Source organism: Hyla sarda, chromosome 2 (assembly GCF_029499605.1).
Source record: "Hyla sarda isolate aHylSar1 chromosome 2, aHylSar1.hap1, whole genome shotgun sequence".
Taxonomy (NCBI): Eukaryota; Metazoa; Chordata; class Amphibia; order Anura; family Hylidae; genus Hyla; species Hyla sarda.
Genome location: NC_079190.1, coordinates 463,987,692 through 464,007,642, shown reverse-complemented (window position 1 = coordinate 464,007,642; position 19,951 = coordinate 463,987,692). Strand labels below are relative to the sequence as shown.

Here is a 19,951-nt window from a genome sequence, read left to right as displayed (position 1 = left end):
AGTTATGGCTAAAAATGTGCACGTAAAAATAAATATTCCAGCACATTTTCTGTGTGAACTGTGAACACAAAAACTTAATTTAAACACTAGGTCATTTTCTAATGACATATTATAATAAAGTTTTTTTTAGAGATGATTATCTGCAAATTTTTGATAAAGCAACTGGGAAAAATGTAACTTCTGGAAAAGGTGGAAAAGGGGGAGAGGGGTTTGTTATTGATATGTAAATGACATACATTTTATCTGCTATATTTGTGTTCCTGGACCAGAAAAAACGCATGGAGTTTAGACAAAAGGCAAGATGGAGGGTCATCTTTATAGAGGGGTCTCCAAGGCATGCTTACAGGGGCCTTTTGTAACATTAAACAAAGACCACCTGTGGGTGGGCTAAGGGACGGAGAAAACATAATAAAAGCCCATCGAAAGGGGCCAAGCTCTCTCTTTCTCTTCCTGGGCTGCATACCAACACACCTTTCCATTCAACTTCCTGGTGTGACACCTTTCCTTTCAACTTCCTGTTGGTCCTGAACACTGAAACAAAGGACTGCAGCCTTGCCCCATGCCTGGCATTTGTTCATCATACTTGCTGTGAAAGGTTCCCCGAAGCTAAGTATTTCAATATTATATTCTTTGTGATATATATATATATATATATATATATATATATATATATATATATATTTTTTTTTTTTTTTTTTTTTTTTTAATTTTTTTTTTTTTTTTTAAGGAAAATCAACCCAACTAGCCAACAGATAGTGTTTCTACTATAATTGTTGTATATGTGTTTACTTACACTGCAGATGTAAGTTTCTAGCTATCTTTTCTATTTTCTCTCTCTTAGTTGGAGTGTGTTTTAGTTTTCAATTGTGTATTAAACATCTTAATTTCTGCCAGTATTTGGATGTGTAGTGTTAATTTGTGCATTGGATATTAGGATATAACTCTTTGAAATTTTCTAAAATAGGTTGGTCTGTGGGGTGTTTATGAATGCATTTGGTCTCTGGTAATACTGCACAGCTAAGTGTCTATGCACCTGGTCTATGAATATATTGCATTCACAAGACCACACGGTGGCAGCCATTTTGTGTCTCAGATGCATGGTCTGCAGATATTTAACTGGTTGTATAACCTTTGGAGCCAGATCCAATTCTACCCCAGAGCCACGAACCACAACAGGGTTCTAGGTGGTCAAGATCTAAAATGTTTCCTTTAAGGCAAACTGACTCATTCCATATTTTGCTTTTCTTTAAAGGGGTATTCCAGAGGAAAAGATTTGTAAATTACTTCCAGTACTTATCAGCTGCTGTATACTACAGAGAAAGTTGTATTTCTTTTTAAAGTTCTTTTAAGTCTGATTACTTTGCTCTCTGCTGACACCTCTGTCCGTATCATGAACTGTCCAAGGCAGAAGAGGTTTGCTATGGGGATTTGCTTGTACTCTGGACAGTTCCTGACATGGACAGAGGTTTCAGCAGAGAGCACTGTGGTCAGACTGGAAAGAACTCTAGAAAGAAGTACAACTTCCTGTGGAACATACAGCAGTTGATAAGTACTGGAAGGATTAAGATTGCTTAATAGAAGTAATTTTCAAATCTGTTTAATTTTCAAATTTTCTGGCACCAACTCATTTTGAAAAATAAAAAATAAAAAAAATAAAATAAAAAAGGTTTTCCACTGGAGTACCTCTTTAAATCCAAAGGTGCATTGGTATAGCTATAGGGGGTGTAAAGGAAGCAAACGTGGTTTTTAAATTTGCATTGGGCCCTAGAGCTAGTTATGCATCTGCATAGGCACAAACTATTATTTAAGGTTTACCACACTTATACTTTTCTAATACATCTTCATCTCCTTTTGGTATAACTTAGTGTTTTTTCTCAACTACCCATACATCTGTTTAACTACAGTAGACCAGAACAAGCTTTACTTCAAGCAGTTTGACAAATAGGACTGTATTCTGTTGTCGTGCCTCCACTTCTTATTTATTATACCATATACAGGACCATAAAAACTCTTCACATTTATACAGTGGCCTGAGGCATTAAAATGCAGGACTGATAATGCGGCTGACATTTTCCTGCAGGTCTGCCTGCACAAAACATCTAGCAAAAGATTGTGATTTAGTGAACTTGATTCTAAAAATGGCAACTCAGGACTCCGCTAAATTATTGGTAAAGGTCATCAATTACATTTCAAGCCCAAAGGTCGAAATAATGAAGCATTAAAATTGGTTCTTCAGAACTCCTCAAATTGCTTCCATTTGTTTTACTAGTGAAATCGCTGACACGTTCTACTTTAGATTTGCTGGCATTTATGTATGTGTATATGACTTTTAACTTACACATGCATGTCCATACTGTGAGTCAATGGAGCATCATGCATGGACACGTAAAGTATCTAACAAATCTCAAATCAATGATCTACGTGGGCTACTCATTGCACTGGAGTAGTGAGAGCCCTGGAGAGCACTGGATTAGTGTTAAATAAATCTTTCTACTATATACAACGCCTCAGGATAAAAACTAAAGGTGGTGTTTAGAAGTTTTTCTTCCAATATAAAGGAAAGCATATAATATATATGAGAAGGCTGATCTATTAGCCTGTATTTGTGGGAGGGGCAGGGTTTCCCTTTAAGAACACGCGGCAGTACCTGTTCCCTACGAGTAGAGTTGTAAGTATACCCTGTCTGCGCTCCTGGGGGACAGCCTCATTCTATCCTCCTCCATAGTGACCGCCCGCACCATGATGTCAACCCGCGCAGTATTGTTCGCGGGTCTCGCTGTCATGGTCGCGGTGCCTGCTGAGGTCACTGCACTACATTTGGCTGGGCTGGCTGCATCAGATGTGGTTTATACTGGTATAAAGTGTCTATCATGGGGTGAGAGGCGGTGTCCCGGGCAACGGCGGTACAGTTCCAGCACGTTTATATGCAGATCTGTGCGGTCGCCACGGGATTTCTGCCTCTGGACTGGCTGAGACCCCGGTTTTTGTACTGGGGTTTGGGGCACCTAGTCTGTACCCCTCGACTCCTGTTGTGATGAACTGGAGGGTTTATGATAAGGGAGATCGCCGTTACTCTCCCTGAAAATCTGTGTTCATAGCACACCCAGTGGTGTTGATCCCCCTGTCACACAGAAGTCGTCAGCTATTTGAGGATGACCGCACTTGGTCAGTTGGGCACGGACATTCATAGGTCTGGTCTCATCCGGCAGTTGTTATGAGCATGTGATATAACCCAGGAAAGTTCAGATGGGTTAGAGTTTTGACTTCTCCTTTCTCAGGTATCGGCTGAGCATCGAGAGGGGTAGAGTAATGTCTTGTATTTCACAGGGGGGAAAGTATATGTGTAGATGTGGATACATGGGTATATAAGACATGTGTACATAAGTGTATAGACATGTAGATGAGCATGGGCGTTATGAGCCCCTACTCGCAGGTATTTTTTTTAGCCATTTTTGTAAAAAAAAAAAAACACATATATATATATATATATATATATATATATATATATTGTAAGGATTCCACTTGGGGATTAGCTCCGGGATCGTCCTGGACACTGCCACGGGACACGTTTCCACTCAATAAACCCGCAGAGAACGGTTATTCATGCAAGCCTGGCACCTTGCCAGCTTTATTTAGACAGGTTGCAGGTAAAACAAAACATAACTCAGGAACAAACCAAAGTCCTAGACCGTCTGGTCACTGACTACACATATCAGCATGCCCTGACTACTATCTGGTGAGCTACCCTCAGCCAGCATAAAACATGTGTCCCTGCAACCTGTTACTCACAGTTCACACCACTTCTTCACTTCTTGGACCGCTCACAGTTCGCTGTGTGTTTCCTCAACAGGGTCCGTGTGTCTCCCCCTACAGCGACATGCTGTTACCCAGGGAGAGCCCCAACTATTCTGTTTCTTTTCCTTTTAAACACACTTTCCCTTCCTGATACCTCATTAATCAGGCCACAGGTGGAGCATTCTGCAGAGATAGCAAGGGAAATACACCTTTTCCTTGCCACACTGCCACAATATATATAAAATTAAAAAAAGGGGGGTTTGTTCGCATTTAGTTTAGGTTGCTATTCATGATGCTTACAGGCATTCACGTTTCTAGTTTGGGTATCACGTTTACGTGTATTAGCAGAACCCTCATAATGGGTTTGTCATTAACGGGTTCAGGATTCGTGGTTGTGTTGGATACGTCATGACAAAAAAAAAAAATATATATATATATATATATATATATATATATAATTGTTAATTAAATAAACACGTCCACAGCACAGCAGTTTTACGGAGTTGTGTTGGGTCAGGGATGTTACGCGGAGTTCCGCACATTCCAGGTCAACACGCCATAGGGGCATAGAATGTATTAAATCTCGTTGCCTCTGTCACGGCATATTCCAGCCTCCGGTGTGGTAGTTGTAGTATGGGGCCAGGTACATGAATTATGCATGGTGTATAAGGTAGCACCCTGATAATGTATTGTTTAGGTGGTTCCTGGAAATTGTGTTGGGCAAAAGTTGTTAATATTCATACATCCATTCATTGGTATTCTACTCATACATAGTATTTTTTCTTGTCATGTAGTACGTACATTCATCAGCTATTGAGTCAAATATTCTGTGGTCAGCATTTTATGTAATTCGCTCTTCAGTTATGGTTTCAATCCTCCATATTTATGTGTTTTCCACCAGACACCATATTCTGATTAAAGGGGTATTCCAGGCAAAAGTTTATATATATATATATATATATATATATATATATATATATATATATATATATATATATATATATATCAACTGGCTCCGGAAGGTTAAACAGATTTGTAAATTACTTCTATTAAAAAATCTTAATCCTTCCAATAGTTATTAGCTTCTGAAGTTTTCTGTCTAACTGCTCAATGATGATTTCACGTCCCGGGAGCTGTGCACGATGGGAGAATATCCCCATAGGAACAGCACAGCTCCCGGGACGTGAGTCATCAGAGAGTAGTTAGACAGAAAACAACAACTCAACTTCAGAAGCTGATAACTATTGGAAGGATTAAAGGGGTATTCCAGGCAAAACCTTTTTTTATATATATCGACTGGCTCTGGAAAGTTAAACAGATTTGTAAATTACTTCTATTAAAAAATCTTAATCCTTCCAATAGTTATTAGCTTCTGAAGTTTTCTGTCTAACTGCTCAATGATGATGTCACGTCTCGGGAGCTGTGCATGATGGGAGAATATCCCCATAGGAACAGCACAGCTCCCGGGACGTGAGTCATCAGAGAGCAGTTAGACAGAAAACAACAACTCAACTTCAGAAGCTAATGACTATTGGAAGGATTAAGATTTTTTAATAGAAGTAATTTACAAATCTGTTTAACTTTCCGGAGCCAGTTGATATATAAAAAAAAGTTTTGGCCTGGAATACCCCTTTAAGTCATATCTCTTGGCCATAGGCATATTTGAGGGTTGATCAGCACTACATACCAGGGTTCAGGCATACAGTGACGAGCACCACAGGGTGCCTTAGCAGGGCATTCATAAGTTCAGGTAGGTGTTGTCAGTATAGACCTAAGTCTTTGATGCAATATGATTGATCTTGTTCTGTTTTAGTCCCAGACAAATCAGTTGTTGCCCAGCGAGTGGTCGTTCTGTTCAGATACATCATACAGAAGTGACACGAGGATTAATCCTACGGCAGGTAATCGGTTTTATTGTTTGGCTGGGTACTTCGGTGCAATGCGATAGTCTCAGTGATCATCGCAACATCAATCTTTACCAATCACATCTTTGGGTAATTCGTATAGGTCATGAAGCGACCTGAATCGCTTTCAGGCAACATTAGTGTAAATAGTATGTACTTGGTTGTTGCAGGTCCAGAGGTATTAGGCTAGAAATCCGACAGTCAGTCTATCTTGGGAACATCGTTTCAGAGCATTTACAGTGGTTGACGGCTTTCTTAGCATCAGGTGCTTAGTCTCAGGTAGTGGGTTGCGAGGTTGGTAAAGTTTTGTTAGTCATTTGGTCATTTGTTGTCACGCAGGGTAGGAGTTGCAAATAGCATAGTACAGAGCGTCCTACAGTTTGCCACAGATCCCCTTGTACCATCATCTACACGCATTACTCATCAGTCGAATTATGGGAAGGTTCAGGACTGGGTTAACAATTAAGAATGCCAGCAAGTGTGAAGTTCACAGGAGTTATAATATGTTTGTTTTTAGGACATCAGCTTGAGATCTCCTAGGGAACAGGTAGTCATGTTTTATGTCATGTTTATTAGCCTTCACGTCTATGGGTACAAACATTTAGGGCAGTTTGCCCAACACATCTTCGGGCATTATCACGTTGTTGCACGTTAAGCCACACTTGTCACAATTGTGAGTATGATTCTTCTAATAGCACCAAGTCACGTTAATTCAGAAGGTCTGTCATGTCTTCAGACCTCAACATGCATCAGGCGGGTTCTGTTTCAGTGCTGACTCAGCTGTTGGTTGGCAGCAACTCTTGTCTAGTTTCTATTTGAGGTTGAGATGCCAGAGGTAAGTTATATCATAAGTGAATGTTTTTAGTCTGGTTTGTAGCAGAATGTTGTAAGGTTTGGTTGACTCTTATGAGAAATAGGTTAGCTGATCACGCAGTGAAACTACTATTTTTGTTATTAGGAATGTCTCACGCATCCGATATCGAGGATAATGGCTCCATTCTGGATAACACTGCCAGAACTTCGGAACAAGGCAGTATTCTTTCCCTGCGTAGTTGGACCATACCAAAACTGACATCCGAACTTGTGCGCAGAGGAATTCCGTTTCCGGCCACATCCCATAAAGCCGAACTGTATCGCTTGTTAGTCACCGAGCAAGTAGGTCCTAGTGACCAGGCGGGCGCAAGCTCAGGGGAAGTATTCCTGCAAACACTGCACACGTCCATCATGCAGTTACATACTCTCGTTAATTCTCTCTCCACTAGGTTGGAGAACTTAGACAACCGGGCTGCTACCCCTCCGATATAGGTCGCTCCGTCTTTCCAACTACAACTTTCAGTTACGTCAATGGAACTCAATGCCGTTATCCTCAATGTTGCTCCAGCCCCCTTTATCCTGGCCAATCTCAAGAAGGACATGCTTGACGGTAAGGACGTTAATTTAGTGTCTCTTCCCATTGCCACCCATGACGTAACTGAAAGCAAAACCATAGCTTGTGGTGAAGTGTCCGTAATCCTCAAGGCTAAGGATGTTGGACTTAGTCGCAAATTATCTCTCGCAGAGTTCAGCATGGCCTATGCTATTTACAGGGATATTATTTGCTCAGTGAAACCGGAGAGAAGGGAGGAGTTAGACATATACTTATATGAAGTCACAGAACTCTCGCATAAGTACGGTGGCCACTCGTTTTATGACTATCACAAGTCATTCTCGGCGAAGGCAGCAGCAGCTCTGGCTAAATTCAGTTACTCCGTGAATTGGGCATTAATTGATACTGACATTTTCTGCAATCATTTTGCAGGTTTAAAAGCCCTGGTGTGCGCCCATTGCCAGTCTATAGCACACACTATGGAGTGGTGCAGCAGTATTAATAACGCTTCCTAAGAAGCAATCCAGTGGACGTCCACATCTGCCACACAGTCAAAAAAAATCTGACTCTCAGATAAGCAAGGGAGACCTATCAAGTATCTGGATAAGTCCCAGATCTGTAATAATTTCAACTATGCAGCATGTAATTATAACCAGTGCAGGTTGCTCCACGTGTGCGCAGTTTGCTTCAGAGCACATCCAAAGAGTGCTTGTCTGCAAAAGAACAGAGCATGACTAGCAGTGGTGGATGTGCCATCCTTGGGGCTGTTTTTGCAAGAACACCTAGATAATCAGTTCATAGAAAGAGTACCCCTTTAAAGATTTTTATATTTGTACTGTGCAGAACAGGTTTCTCAGCAGCATCAGTACAGTAAGGAACATGATGGACAAGCCAGGAGATTTGCGACTGTGTAGGAATAGTAATAGTAGTAAAGAATGGAATAAAATGGACAAGGAAAGAGATGTGCTTCTGTGTATGGCTAGTGCTAGAAGTAGCAGTAGTAGTAGAAGTAATAGCATTACAGCATAAAGCATGATACACAATACAGGAGATGCTACCAGTATTAATAATAGTATTAAGTAGTAGTGGTAAAGCATACAAGATAAGGGACAAGGTAGATATGTGTGGCTTTAAAGGGGCAGTAGTAGTAGTAGTAGTTGTAGTAGTTGCAGTAGTAGTAGTTGCAGGAGTAGTAGTAGTAGTTGCAGGAGTAGTAGTAGTAGTTGCAGTAGTAGTAATAGTAGTACTAGTAGTACTAGCAGTACAGTATGGTCCTTAGTGGACAAGGAAAGAAATGTGTAGTGTAGGACTAGTAATAGAAGTACCAGTAGTAGTAGTTGTAGTAGTGATAGCTTTACAGCATGAAGCATGATACACAATGCATAAAATGTACAGCTATGATAGGTTAGTAGAAGTAGTAGCAGTAGTAGTAGTAATAGTAGTAGTAGTATTAGTAGTAGTAGCAGCAGCAGTATAGTATGGAACATGATGGACATGATGGACAAGGCAGGAAATGTGCAGCTGTTTAAGGCTATTAGTAGTAGAAGTAAATTACCACTAGTAATAATAATAGTAGTAGCAATAGTGTCAACATTACAGTATGAAGCATGATACACAATGCATAATATATACACCTATGAGGGGTTAGTAGTAGTGTCTGTCCTTTCTAGAGGGTTGTCTGAATTAAGAATTAAATCAATTTGTGCCAAACCAATTCAGTCATTTCTACAGGCAAACCTATGGGTGACTGATGGCTCATGGATGGTATCTGTCAGGAACATCCATCACATATATATATATATATATATATATATATATATATATATATATGTGTGTGTGTGTGTGTGTGTGTTAACTATATTCTTTGTTTTAACATGGGAGGCTTATGTATGATGGCTGGCTGATGTATGAAAATGTTGAAGGCATATGTTGCAGGTACATGTTTTTCAAGATAGGGTACTATGAGCAACAAATTACAATTGGCTTTTGCACCATTTTTCTCAGGATATGCTTAGCAAAAAAAAAGGGAGGGGCACATCTGAAGACTAAATTTTAAACTTTTTTCTAAGGGTAAAAAAAAAGATAACATATTTTCATAAATCTAAAGGGAAAAAAAAGTAAGTAACAGTCAATTGCTGGTGATATTTTTCAGGTTATAAAATAATGACAAAAACCTCTTGTGAAAAACATAACTTAAAACGTTACCAAAATACTAACTGTCATCAATGTCTGTTACATCTTCACCGTTAGTCAACCATCTGACCATTGGAGCGGGTGAGCTGCTGACATGGCAAACAACTTCTGCATCTTCTCCTTTTCGGAATTCCTGTGGTGATCTGACCTCTTCAAATGAAAGTTTCTCTAAGGTAATGAGAAATTAAATATTATTTTACTTTACATGCAAGGAAGTGATTTATATTTGCAACAATATTAGTAAAATCATTGAATACACAGTAATTGTTTCAACTTTAATATTTGTTATGCTTTTGTGGATTTTATAACAAGAGAAAAAAAATGAAATGTAAACTGTGAGAACCTGTAAAAAGATACACAAATAAGCTCTTAAAAATAAATATATAAACAAACAAACAAATACATAAATAAATAAATAAATACATACAATCAATAGCCTATTCATAAATACAGTATGTTGCCATATGTATTGCCCTCTGTACCCAGAGCTGGATAAGGAGTGTTAGAAGCTTTTATAATCACAGCAAATGTCATATAATGCAGAACAAAAGGATTTTAAAATAGACTAAAATAGGAAAATAAAATGATTCTACTGTACTTACCTTACCAATACCTCTCTGTTGCTCCAGCGTTGGTGTCTTCCATCTCTGCTGCTCTTAGTTAAGGGGGATTTCAAACACCACATTTTTTTTGTGACATTTTTGTCTGTGTTTTATGTTGTTCTTAAAAAAAATTTTTGTTGTTGTTTTTTTGGGATGTCTTATCTATAAATCTATATATATATATATATATATATATATATATATATATATATATATATATATAAAACTCAATGCGTGTGTGTGTGTGTGTATGTATTTATGTATGGATGTATGTTCCACAAAAACGTTACTGCATAACTTACAAACAGCTGGAGATATTTCGATAATACTTGGTCACATGTTACTTATGTCCACTTAAAATATAGGATAGCTAATTTAACCCTTAACCACCCCCATTTGTGAGGGTCAGGGTTTTTGTTTAAAGTCCCATGAAAATCTATGGGAAATGTATGTTCCCACATAACTTCTGTACGGCTGGAGATATTCAATACCTGGTGCACATATTACGGGTCGGGATATGAGGTGGGGATAGGAGGTTGAGTTAGGAGGTCGGGATATGAGGGTGGGATTTGAGGATGGGATAGGAGGTCGAGATAGGCGGTCGGGATATGAGGACAGGATAGGAGGTCGAGATAGGAGGACGGGATAGGAATACGGGATAGGAGGTTGGGATAGGAGGTCGAGATAGGAGGATGGGATAGGAGGTTGGGATAAGAGGTCGGGATTGTAGGTCGTGATAGGAGGATGGGATAGGAGGACGGGATATGAGGATGGGATAGGAGGTTTGGATAGGAGGGCGGGATAGGAGGTCAAGATAGGAGGACGGGATAAGAGGTCGGGATAGGAAGTCGAGATAGGAGGTTGAGTTAGGAGGTTGGGGTATGAGGACGGTATAAGAGGACGGGATAGGAGGTCGAGATAGGAGGTGGATATAGGAGGACGGGATAGGAAGAAGAGATAGGAGGACGGGATAAGAGGTCAGGATAGGAGGTCGGGATAGGAGGACGGGATATGAGGACGGGATAATAGGTCGAGATAGGAGGACGGGATAGGAGGTCAAGATAGGAGGAGGGGATAGGAGGATGGGATAGGAGGTTGAGATAGGAGGGTGGGATAGGAGATCGAGTTAGGAGGTCAGGATATAAGGACGGTATAGGAGTTGGAGATAGGAGGACGGTATAGGAGGTGGAGATAGGAGGTCGGGATATGAGGACGGAATAGGAGGTCGGGATAGAAGGTCGAGTTAGGAGGTCGGGATATGAGGACAGGATAAGAGGACGGGATAGGAGGTTGAGATAGGAGGTAGAGATAGGATGACGGGAAAGGAGGTCGGGATAGGAGGTTGGCATATGAGGACGGGATAGGAGGTCGAGATAGGAGGACGGCATATGAGGTCGGGATAGGAGGTCGGGATAGGAGGTCGAGATAGGAGGAGGGGATAGGAGGATGGGATATGAGGTTTGGATAGGAGGGTGGGATAGGAGGTCGAGTTAGGAGGTCAGGATATGAGGTGGAGATAGGAGGTGGAGATAGGAGGACGGGATAGGAGGTCGGGATATGAGGACGGGATAGGAGGTCGACATAGGAGGATGGGACAGGAGGTCGGGACAGGAGGTCAATATAGGAGGATGGGATAGGAGGACAGGATAGGAGGACTGGATAGGAGGTCGGGATAGGTGGTCGGGGTATGAGGACGCTATATGGGGTTGGGATATGACAGCAATATATGAGGACGGGATATGAAGTCAAAAGCTTCCTCCTCTGTTGATTTTCCTCCCCAACAAGGATGAGGAAGGAAAAACTGGGCAATAAATAATAAATGCACTACAAAGAATGTTTTTTTTTTGGTAGCTTTTTTATTTTTTTCAGGGTCAATTGTGTTTTTTCCTGCTATTTTCTAACACCAAAATATTATGTGATTCTCCCTGACCTGATGAAGAAAGGATTTAAAAGGAATTTTCATTATTAATAAAGCTTGGACTTTTTTGGAAACATCGTTCTTGTATTCTTCACCCTGCTGTCAGTGTGCCCGAAATATTGTCTTGTTCTTTACTGTTCCTTTATTCTGGGACTACATTGTGATAGCTTATTTGATGTGTCTACATCATGGAAGCAGCAGCTGTGAGACCTGACTTTGTCTGCCTTGGAAGCCTTTATTAGAGTTGTGCCTAATTTAGCACAACCCTGGGAGGTGAACAGTGAATTGTTTTTTACACTGATGTCCTTACTGGGATATTATCACCCTATGGAGTACTGTTTCAGTACATTTATTGCCTAGTTTCCTCAACAGGACTTGAAAAACACAAAGAATAAAAAAAATAAAAAATAAACAAAGCACAAAAACACTTAAAAAACACTATACAATTACTTGAAAAAAGAATGCATAGAGAAAGAGAAGTCCTGTCAAGTCTACAACACTTTACTGGGGTGACCAGTTACTACATATAGCAGTTACATGAACTGTATGATGATAAATGTATAACATTGTGTATTACTTAAAACTGCTAAAAGTTGTTTTCTTTCTATATAGATGCCCAAGATTGCTTAAATAAAGCAAAAAAAACTATACTTATCTCCTGCGTTCTTCCACTGTCTCTAGTTTCGCTGCTCCTGGTCTCTGACACACTTTACTCATCGTGCATGGGGTCGGTACGTTAGAATGCCACTAAACCAATCACTGTCTGAGGCGAGACATTGATGAGGCCAGTGATTGGTTGAGTGGCAATGTCTGACTCTGACATCAACACTTGGTCACTACCATGCAGCGATACTGAAGACAGTGAAGGAATGCAGGAAATAAGTATAGTTTTTTTGTTTTATTAAAGTAGGCACCTTGGACATCTTAAAAGGAAAAAAGTACCACTTTAACCTGTTGGAGACCATGGGCATATGGGTACGCCCTTGCGCCCTGGTACTTAAGGACCAAGGGCATACCTGTACGCCCTTGGAATTTTGATGATTCAGCAGGCATCCCATGCAAATGCCTGGGGGGTCTTGAGACCCCCCCATGTCGGCGATTTGCGGCGATTCTCTGTTGACCCAATAGCCAGGAAAACCCTGTCAGAGACAGCCCCAATCTTCCTGAAGGATAGAAGTGAGGTGGCAGGGTTGCCACCTCCTCCTATCCCCTGCGATTGGCCGGTCAGGACTGACCGGCGAATCGCAGGGCAGGGGGTGAAAGTTAATTTCCCCCGCTCTGCCCGCCCCTGGATGTCGAGGCAGAGCGGAGGAAAGATGGTGGGGATCGGCGGCCGTTACCTCCGATCACGGAGCGGGAACTAGGGACCAGAACCGGCGGCTGAGGCAGTGTCAGATGCAGCTGTGAAGATCGCCGAACAGTGATCTTCCCTGCTGTATCTAGGAGTTTCTAAACTACAACTCCCAGCATGCCCAGACAGACTTTGACTGTCTATGCATGCTGGTAGTTGTAGTTTTGCAACATCTGGAGGGCTACAGTATGGAGACCACTATCCTTCCAGATGTTGCAAAACTACAACTCTCAGCATGCCCAGACAGTCCAGTCATGCTGGGAGTTGTAGTTCTGTAACATCTGGCCCTTCAGTTTTGCAACATCTGGAAGGGCACTGTTTGGAGATCACTTTACAGTTGTGTCCAAACTGTAGCGCTCCAGATGTCAATTCAAAGCATGCCGATACTGTCCAGGCAAGCTGGGAGTTGTAGTTTGGCAACATCTGGCGCCTCCGGTGTTGCTGAACTACAACTCCCAACATGTCTGGGCAGTCTGGGCATGCTTGGAGTTGAAGTTTTGCAACATCTGGAGGGCTATAGTTTTGAGACCACTACACAGTGGTCTCCAAACTGTTCTCGTCCAGTTGTTGCATAACTACAACTCCCAACATGCCCTTCGGCTGTCTGGGCATGCTGGGAGTTGTAGTATTGCAACAACTGGAGGCACACTGGTTGGAAAACATTGTCTGTTTCCTAACTCAGTGATTCCCAACCTATGTGCCTCCTGCTGACAGACCATGCATCCTGGGAGTTTTAGTTTTACAAAAGCTGGAGGCACATGGGATGGGAAACACTGAGTTAGGAAACAGACAGACAGTGTTGCGGAAACACTGCAGTAGTCTGTTACCTAACTCAGTGTTTCCCAATTAGTGTGCCTCCAGCTGTTGCATAACTACAACTCCCAGCATGCATGCTCTGTCAGTGCATGCTGGGAGTTGTAGTCCCCCCCACACACACAAACACACTCATGAATGTACAGGGTACATTCACGTGGGCGGGGGTTTACAGCAAGTTTCCCGCTTCATGTTTGAGATGCGGCAAATATTCTGCTGCAGCTGGAAACTCACTGTAAACCCCCGCACATGTGAATGTACCCTAAAACACTACACTACACTAACCCAAAATAAAGAATAAAATGCTACATATACACTACACCCTTACACAGTCTCCAGCTGTTTCAAAATAACAACTCCCAGCATTGCCGGACAGCCATTACCTGTCCAGGCATTTTGGGAGTTTTGCAACAGCTGGAGGAACCCTGTTTGGGAAAAACTGGCGTACAGTATTTTTGGTGGAGGAGGCAAGTGTAACGCTTGCATCCGGGTACACCCCTATGAAAATCCCTAATTTAGGTCTCAAATGCCCATAGCGCTCTCTCACTTCAGAGCCCTGTCGTATTTCAAGGCAACAATTTAGGGCCACACATGGGGTATCTCTGTACTCAGGAGAAATTACGCTACAAATTTTTGGTGGCTTTTTCTCCTTTTACCCCTTATGAAAAGGTAAAGTTGAGGTCTACTAACCATGTTAGTGTAATATATTTTTTTTTTACACCAACATGCTGGTGTTGCCCAATACTTTTCATTTTCATAAGAGGTAAAAGGAAAAAAAAAGACCCCTAAAATTTGTAACACAATTTCTGCCAAGTACAGAAATACCCTATATGTGGACTTAAAATGCTTTGCGAGGCGCACAACAAGGCTCAGGAGTGAGAGAGCACTATGTACATTTAAGGCCTAAACTGGTGATTTGCACAGTGGGGGCTGCTAGTTACAGCGGTTCTGACATAAATGCAAAAAAATAAATACCCACATGTGACCCCATTCGGAACATAATAAGGGGTATAGTGAGCCTTAACACCCCACAAGTGACTGACAGATTTTTGGAACAGTGGTCCGTGAAAATGAAAAATGTAATTTTTCATTTGCACAGCCCACTGTTACAAAGATCTGTCAAACGCCAGTGGGGTATAAATGCTCACTGCACCCCTTGTTATGTTCCTTGAGGGGTGTAGTTTCCAAAATATTGTGCCATGTGGAATGTTTTTTGCTTTTCTGCCACCATGGGGGCTTCCTAAATGAGACATGCCCCGCAAAACCATTTCAGCAAAATTCGGTTTCCAAAAGCCCATTGTTGCTGCTTCCCTTCTGAGACCCCTAGTGTACCCGCAGATCACTTTACATCAACATATGATATATTTGCTTACTCAAGAGAAATGGTGTTTCAAATTTTGGGGGACATTTTCACCTATTACCCCTTGTGAAAATGAAAAATTTGGGGTAACATATGCATTTTAGTGGAATTTTTTTTTTCATTTTCACGTCCAACTTTATTGAAAATTCTTCAAACACCTGTGGGGTGTTAAGGCTCACTGTACACCTTGTTATCTTCCTTGTGGGGTGTAGTTTCCCAAGTAGTATACCATACCCTGTGTGTTTTTCACTGTTCTGACACCTTAGGGGCTTCCAAAATGAGACATGCCACGCAAAAGCCATTTCAGCAAAATTCGCTCTCCAAAATCTCATTGTTGCTCCTTCTCTTCGGAGTCCTCTAGTACACCCACAAAGCACTTTACATCCACATATGAGATATTTCCTTACTCAAGAGAAATTGGGTTACATTTTTTTTTCTTCTTTTACCCCTTGTAAAAATAAAAATATGGGTCTGCAAGAACATGTTAGTGTAAAAAATTAAGATTTAGAATTTTCGCCTCCACTTTGCTGCTATTCCTGTGAAACACTTAAAAGCTTAACAAACTTTCTGAATGTCATTTTGAATACATTGAGGGGTGCAGTTTTCATAATGGGGTCCATTGTGGGATATTTCTAACATAAAGACCCTCAAATTCACTTCAAAACTGAACTGGTCCCTGAAAAATTCAGATCTTGAAATTTACTTGAAAAATAGGAAAATTGCTGCCATACTTTGAAGCCCTCTGATGTCTTCAAAAAGTAAAAACATGTCAACTTTATGATGTCAACATAGAGTAGACATATTTTATGTCTTGTGAATCAATTAATAATATATTTGGTTTGTCTATTTTCCTTAGAAGCAGAGAGCTTCAAAGTTATAAAAATGCAAAATTTTCAAATTTTTCACCAAAAAAAGATGCAAGTATCGACAGAAATGTATCACTAACAAAAAGTAGAATATGTCACGAAAAAACAATCTCGGAATCAAATTCATAAGTACTAGCATCCCAGAGTTATTAATGCTTAAAGTGACATTGGTCAGATGGGCAAAAAATGTTCTGGTCCTTTGGGCAAAATGTGCTTGGTCACACATATACACAGGATGGAGGAGCTCATAGCGGATTCTAGAAATCAAACAATGAAACACCACCAGATCTGGAGTCCCTGGTCCTCATATCTTTCTACGGATGACTATAGGTCCTTTTACTTGCCGCCCTGATCCCCCCCTCCCTGCTGTCCCACTGTGCCGCTCTTGGGGGTGTTAACCGCACCGCATTGTCAGCTGACCCGCCTCTCCGGGGCCTCGCCTAGACCTGTCGACCTCCGGGGTACGTATTTCCCTTACCTTGCCTGTTCTCGTTCCTTGTCTTCCTCTCCCCTCTTCTTCCTTTCTACCCCTCCCTCCTTTCCTCCTCTCTTCTTCTCTCCTCCAGTAGTCTTTATCGAACCTATTGGTGCCTACCCCTGATGTGGCCCAGTTACTCTGTCTCCCTCTGACTAATTTCTCCTATATCTTTAGATTCCTACCCATAAGTGTGCTTGCTCCAGATGCTTTACAGCGAGCCTATTGACAGATCCACCTCTGCTATGCTGCCCTTCTCCTACTATCTATTGGCCACTTGAAATTCACTCTTCTGTTATTTGACATGTCTCTTATCTGACTGTTACATATATTGCATTTCTTTCATGTCTTGTATTTTCCATGTTCCCCATATTTTCTTTTTGCTGACTTATTTGTCTAGTTTTAACCAGTTTTTGCTAGTACTTGCTTGTTTGTACTATGATATTCTTTGAAAACCTTGAATAAATATTTACTGTTGAAAAAAAATGTGCTTGGTCCCAAGGGGTTAAGCAGCTTTAAGTAACACACAATAATATACATTTATCGTCATACAGTTCATTCCACTACTTTAGGTAGTCACTGGCCACCCCAGTAAAGTGCGGTAGACTAGACAGGACTTCACTACTCATTCTTTTTTTTAATAGTGTTTTTAAGTGTTTCTGTGTATATATATATATATATATATATATATATATATATATATATATATTTTTTTTTTTTTTTTTTACATTTGTTTGGTGTTTTTCAAGTCCTGTTGAGGAAACTAGGCAATAAATGTACTGCAGCTACCACTTCTGCAGGAAGGCTATTCCATGCATACACTACTCTCTCAGTAAAGTAATACTTCCTGATGTTACTTTTAAACCTTTGCCCCTCTTATTTAAAACTATGTCCTCTTGTGGTAGTTTTTCTTCTTTTAAATATGCTCTCCTCTTTTACTGTATTGATTCCCTTTATGTATTTAAAAGTCTCTATCATATCCCCTCTGTCTCTTCTTTCTTCCAAGCTATACATGTTAAGGTCCTTTAAACTTTTCTGGTAAGTTTTATCCTGCACTCCATGTACTAGTTTAGTAGCTCTTCTCTGAACTCTCTCTAGAGCATCTATATACTCCTGGAGATACGGCCTCCAGTACTGCGCACAATACTCCAAGTGAGGCCTCACCAGTGTTCTGTACAGCGGCATGAGCACTTCCCTCTTTATACTGCTTATACCTTTCCTGCTGATCTATTACATTGTCTTCCTACCTTTAAGTCTTCTGAAATAATTACTCCTAAATCCCTTTCCTCAGATACTGAGGTCAGGACTGTGTCAAATATTCTATATTCTGTCCAAGGGTTTTTACGCCCCAGGTGCATTATCTTGCACTTATCCACATTAAATTTCAGTTGCCAGAGTTCTGACCATTCTTCTAGTTTTCTTAAATAATTTTCCATTCGGCATATGCCTCCAGGAACATCAACCCTGTTACATATCTTTGTCTACTGCCCCTCCGCCATCTATTATTTTAGTCAGCCATTCAAAAAAATCAATAAGATTTGTTTGACATGATCTCCCTGAAGTAAACCCATGTTGTTTTTCATCTTGCAATCCATGAAATTTTAGATGTTCCACAATCCTATACTTTATAGGGTTTACATTAATTTCCCCACTATTCGTGTCAGACTAACTACCCTATAGTTGCTTAATTCCTCCCTACTACCTTTCTTGTGAATGGGCACTACATTTGCTAATTTCCAATCTTCCGTGATGACTCCTTTTGCCAGTGATTGGTTAAATAAATCTGTTAACAGTTTTGCTAGTTCACCGCTAAGCTCTTTTAATAATTTTGGGTGTATCCCATCAGGCCCCTGTGACTTATTTGTCTTAACTTTAGGTAGCAAACATAGAACCTCTTCCTCTTTTCCTTCTTTTTCTTCTGTAAACACTAAACAGAAGTATTCATTAAGGCAGTCGGCTAGCCCTTTATTCTCTTCTACATACATTCCTTCCTTTGTTTTTAATTTAGTTATTCCTTGTTTTAATTTCCTTTTTTCATTTATATATCTGAAGAATGTCTTATCCCCTTTTTTCACAGACTGAGCTAGTTTTTCTTCTGCCTGCACTTTAGAAGTTCTTATAACTTGCTTGGCCTCTTTCTGCTTAATATCCCTGTAAGAACATCAATGTAAAAACTTTAGCTTGACAAAGACCGTGCAAGACAGTTTAAACTTTGCTGCATCTGATAAATAAAACCTAACACGTATTCATCTATACCGGGGTGCTGCTGTTTCTGTTTTACTGGTTTCCACAGGAGCTTTAGAACTGGACTTGACCAGCTTGCACCCTTTGGAGTGTGGTTCTCCCTCAACATATATATCCATGTGTAGCCATAAATACAACTATGTAAAATATCTATGTAAGTACATATGATAAAAAAGTATGTGTCATATGTACACTTGAAAGGTTTGTAATGTATATTTCCTCTAGATACTCTTTGACTGCAAATGCACATTATATTGTGGTCAGAACCATCATAGAAAAAAATTTGCACCTTGTTCTGGTTTTTGGATCCACTTCAAGTTTTGGCTTAAAGACTGATCAAAATACTTCTTGAGAACCCAGTGTTTGGCATTAGGTAAGTAGTCAAGTAAAAATTCCAAAGGGAACACATTGTTTATGTTATTGGTTGTTAATCTATGTCACCTTACTGTTAAGTAATTTAAAAGGAAAGCAGAAGGCGCTCCATGTGCGGGATCAGCAGGTCAGGCCCATAGGGGGAGGGGGAAGAGATCTATCCCACGCTGCTTACCAGCCACCAGCAACGGGAAGCGCATGAAAATTCATGTGTCCTCATCCGCAGCCCTCCTTAAGACCGATAAGCTAGGAGATAGACCGTAGGAGTAGGAGATGTCGGCGTTGGATGAAGAAGCCAGGAGAGGTAGTAGCATAAAATCAAGGTAGATTTATTGGATCCAACGCATTTCGCTGCGCATGCGCAGCTTTCTCAGGCATGACAGGATTGGGCTCTCATGGGGTATAAATACCTCCATGTGTTAACCCTTTATGTTACATAAAAAAGTTGTATATACAAAAAGTATAAATAAAACATGAACATTACATAAAATACATGTCGCTCTCAATATCATATTGATTTTATGCTACTACCTCTCCTGGCTTCTCCATCCAGCGCTGACATCTCCTACTCCTCCGGTCTATCTCCTAGCTTATCGATCTTACTGTTAACCCCTTAAGGACTGAGCGATTTCACGTTTTTGCATTTTCGTTTTTTCCTCCTTGCCTTTAAAAAATCGTAACCCTTTAAATTT

At 40.6% G+C, this 19,951-nt stretch overlaps 1 protein-coding gene across 6 annotated transcripts in view; it reads right to left on the bottom strand.

Moving 5' to 3' along the window:
- NCAM2 (neural cell adhesion molecule 2) overlaps positions 1-19,951 on the bottom strand; it is a 501,839-nt gene that overhangs the window by 218,563 nt on the left and 263,325 nt on the right. For 5 of the 6 annotated variants that reach the window (XM_056559430.1, XM_056559431.1, XM_056559433.1 and 2 more), the window contains exon 4: positions 9,283-9,426. In XM_056559430.1, coding sequence (XP_056415405.1) covers positions 9,283-9,426 — 144 coding nt within the window. Of the gene's footprint in view, positions 1-9,270; positions 9,427-19,951 lie in introns of those variants that run through there. The other variant, XM_056559435.1, reaches the window with a different exon arrangement.